This window comes from Pinus tabuliformis, chromosome 3_1 (genome assembly GCF_031772625.1).
Source record: "Pinus tabuliformis cultivar Carrire ecotype Pingquan chromosome 3_1, CPIR1, whole genome shotgun sequence".
Lineage (NCBI taxonomy): Eukaryota > Viridiplantae > Streptophyta > Pinopsida > Pinales > Pinaceae > Pinus > Pinus tabuliformis.
In genome coordinates, this window is record NC_142301.1 from 208,643,173 (window position 1) to 208,646,962 (window position 3,790).

Genomic DNA, 3,790 nt, shown 5'->3' on the forward strand with positions numbered 1-3,790 from the left:
GCTGATCTTATAACTGAATCAAATGATCTAATAACATTCAAGCAAGGTCAAAAAAGTATTCAGTCCTCAAACCACTAAACTCTACATCATTAGATTGTACTGTCATTGATAGTATATTTAATGTCACAGTTCAATCATACAAACTAACGATTTGGAATATAATTGTGGCATGGGCTTCAACTGGAGAGCTGGAGATGAACAAAACTAGAAGCATAACAAAGCAACTGAGAGAAAGAGAGAGAGGGAGACAACTAAGATCAATCATACACACCTTTAAGTTGGGATATAATTGTGACAAAGGCTTGCAACTCGAGAGCTAGGGATTAACACACTAACAACGTAACTAAACAATATAGAGAGAGAAATATGCTCAATCATGCATACTTTCAAGTGGAGATGTAATTGCAGCATGGGCTTCAACTAGCAAGAGGCTGGGGATTAACAAAACAAACACAAGAACACGTTTATGAGAAAGCTGCATTTGATCATAGATCCACTTTCAAGTTGGGATATAATTGCAGCATGGGTTTCAAATGGAGAGCTAGAGACAACAGAACTGAAAGAGAAAAAATGTGTTCTACCATAGAAACTTTAAAGTGGGGATATCATAGTGGCGCAAGCAAGTGAAGAACTAAGAAGTAGCAAAACTGACAGCAATATAAAACAATTTGAAACATTTGGAAGTTAGGGACCGCGCTCTAGTGCCACAGCACAAGCATACATGTGTAATTGAAATGATGTAGGACATCAACATGAGAATGCTGTGAACTGCAATTTTTAAAAAATGCAAGAGCAGGCTATTTGCAAAAGCCTGCAGCAACACAAATAGTGAAGTTATATCTGCAACTTCTAAAAAGCTGGAAGGCTAAAGGACAAAATTTTAGTTATACAGACTGTTAGATTAGACCTATGAAAACATATGATTAATACCAAAGTGGACATAAATGAACATTGAAACCACATGATTCTCACCTCTGGGTTTTGCCTTAATGTTATGACTTGTTCTTCAGTTTTAGTACAAAATTTTAGTTATAGAGACTGTTAGATTACAGAAATGTTGTTGCAGCCTTTTAGCTTAACTTCTCCTTAGGCCAGAACTCAACATTTTTTACTTTGCAAACACTTTCCAAAACTCCAATGGGTGATATGTTACCCATCACTGTGACCTCCTTTTTCTCCAGATCTATAGCAAATGCTGTCACACCTGACACAGTTGGACACCAGGATTTGTGTATTCCGTCACAAAAATTGCTTACATATATGATGTTGGGGTATCTATTGATAGATGAACATACAATATTAAGCAAGCAGGCTGAAAAAGTGTCACCTTCCATTTTTGATATGTGTTTACTGACATTTCTGGCACAGCCAGCGCAGTGCAATGAGACTCTCAACACCACCACCTGCACAACACAAAAGAAGATAATATATGCAAAAATCATAAAGAGCATATATACAATGATTGCATACTCTGACTTAACAAAAGTGTGTGTATGATATATTCTATGATTTCACAGAATTGATAAGCAGACCTATGAAAACATATGATTAATACCAAAGTGGACATAAATGAACATTGAAACCACATGATTCTCACCTCTGGGTTTTGCCTTAATGTTATGACCTGTTCTTCAGTTTTAGTGGGTTGGACATTCCTAGCTCTCAGCAGGTCAGAAGTTCGAACCTCTACAACTACACTTGTAGACTGCCCCTGTAGAAGCTGTGTGTGCTCCGAGATCTGAGAATCTGGTCTTTGAAGGTATCGTCTTCCCACAGAAAAACAGAGTGTAGTCGAAGATGGGGAAATACAGAAGATGTTCAATATGCCCATCAGCTTCATATTTACAAATCACAAAAGTCCCCAGAGACAGAAGTAATCACCAAAATTCCCAAGGATAAAACTATCGCTCGAGTAAAGCACCAAAAGCAGTAATCATATATGTATTGTCATGGCGTATTTAGTTTACCATTCCACTTGTCGCGGGCCCCATTTTACTTGTCGCCATGATCATTAGTTTAACATTCCACTTGTCGCGGGCCCCATTTTACTTGTCGCCATGATCACCATGCAACAGTGCCATATGTGTGACCCACCTGCATGTATGACACGTCTATTTACGGCCTATTATCCTATCCTTCAACGAACCAACCTGATATGTTGTGATAATATTCTCTGTAACCTTTAAAACCCTTTCTCGTTCAATACCCAATCTCGTCTGAAGCAAAGCAATGGCCTGGAAGGAACATGTAAAGGCTTATAAAGGTCGTGTTTCCGATTTGCACGTTTGTTGGTACTGCAAAGGGTAATTGCGAATGAAGGTTTCAATTTGGCGTTGCACATCGGACCAGGAAAAATGACGCTATGAGTTTTGTAAGGTTTTTCAAGTGCCAAAATGACCACAATAAGTAGAGGACTGGATGGGGCTTAAAACCATTTATAGCCAGATGAAAGAGCCCAGATAGCAGGAGATCCTCTCGGTTTCACAGTTCTAATTTCCAGTAATAGGGCATTATCCTTGGATTCGTGACCTCGTTTGGAACGACGACGCGATGGCTATAGAGTTCTAACTGGGGGTTTTTCATGAATTCTAGATCACCAGGCTCGATCCACCTCCGGCAGTAAACTTTTTCGAAGAGGTGAGGCTAGCTTCCACCGCCTTGCTTTTGTATCCATAGCTAGTAACCATTCCAGTTTTATCTCACCTTGTTCATTGTAGGTTCATTGTATCTCACCGCAGAAACACAGCCACTGTATCTCATCTTCGAGAGGGTTTCTTTACCACTCCTATTTCTTTACCACTCTTACTGCTGAGCAACGACAACCCATATCAGAAGCACATCAGCCCATATCAGAAGCACGTCAGAAGCACATAATAAGAATGAAGACGAGGAATATCAGAAGCACATCAGCCCATATCAGAAGCACATAATAAGAATGAAGAAGAGGAAAGGGCAGCAGTAAGGACAACCCATATCAGAAGCACATAATAAGAATGAAGAAGAGGTGACTGTAGTATGCTACAGAAGCCACAAAGGAAGGTAATTATCTTTATCCTTACATTTGAATTCGGTATCCATCGCTGTTGCACAACAATTCAGTATCCATAGCTGTTGCAGAGCTGAATCTCCATCTCGATAAGTATCTGCATCTGGATGTGCTGCTGCTTAAACAAGGTAAACTATTGATTCAACCCAGGCTGCTAGCTTTCGAACGGGTGAGGATGCTCGATCAAGTTTCAGCCAGTTGCCAGATCCAGATGCAGATCGAATTGGACCCGTTCCAGATCCCGTTGGCTCCAGGTTCTATTTCCGACACATCTTCGATTTACTGGTATGAAATTCTGGTGTGAGTGTAGAGATTGAAGCTTAAGGATTGATCTATCCCCTGGTCAACCTGCTCGAGACTCAGAAGGACAGCTAATCCCGAATCCAGTCGCGGTAGTGAGATTGTGGCCACACACATCTTCATGCAGGCCTCCTCTCCTCTCGCCATCTCGCCACGCTCATCTTCATGCAATCTTCATGCAAGCCACATAGACCACCTGTCTGTGTAAAATAAGACAATTTTACATCCGAAGCATTAGGCAATAGGCAAGCATGAACATCCCAAATCCCGAGCATTAAATGCCTAGCATTAATGCTAGCATTAAGCTGATCTATAGCTGATGTACCAATGATAACAAAAACATAAATATGTATTACCTAAGTTTTTGCCTCCCCGCCTCGGGAAGAGGCCAAATAAGATAGTGAATGATTATGTATCTGAAAACTTTCATTATAATCCACGAAT

General features: G+C 40.3%; 1 protein-coding gene and 1 long non-coding RNA gene across 4 annotated transcripts; one reads left to right on the forward strand and one right to left on the reverse strand.

Annotated features, from left to right (window-relative positions):
- Positions 1 to 397: 397 nt before the first annotated feature.
- On the reverse strand, positions 398 to 2,079 carry LOC149186522 (protein SODIUM POTASSIUM ROOT DEFECTIVE 2-like). Of its 2 annotated transcripts, none has more exons than XM_089412626.1 (3): positions 1,625 to 2,079; positions 1,328 to 1,403; positions 398 to 1,204 (listed from the first exon to the last, which is right to left on the reverse strand). In XM_089412626.1, exons 1-3 carry the CDS (start codon positions 1,838 to 1,840, stop codon positions 1,071 to 1,073), a joined length of 426 nt encoding a protein of 141 aa, XP_089268752.1. In that variant the 5' UTR covers positions 1,841 to 2,079; the 3' UTR covers positions 398 to 1,070. The 2 variants fall into 2 exon arrangements, with proteins under 2 accessions (XP_089268752.1, XP_089268751.1); XM_089412625.1 differs by having other exon boundaries at positions 1,598 to 2,079.
- A 395-nt stretch (positions 2,080 to 2,474) lies between these two features.
- Positions 2,475 to 3,539, forward strand: LOC149186523 (uncharacterized). 2 transcript variants are annotated; one of them, XR_016256142.1, is made up of 2 exons: positions 2,475 to 3,039; positions 3,118 to 3,539. It is a non-coding gene; the product is annotated as an uncharacterized LOC149186523 (long non-coding RNA). The 2 variants fall into 2 exon arrangements; XR_016256141.1 differs by having other exon boundaries at positions 3,197 to 3,539.
- Positions 3,540 to 3,790: the final 251 nt, after the last annotated feature.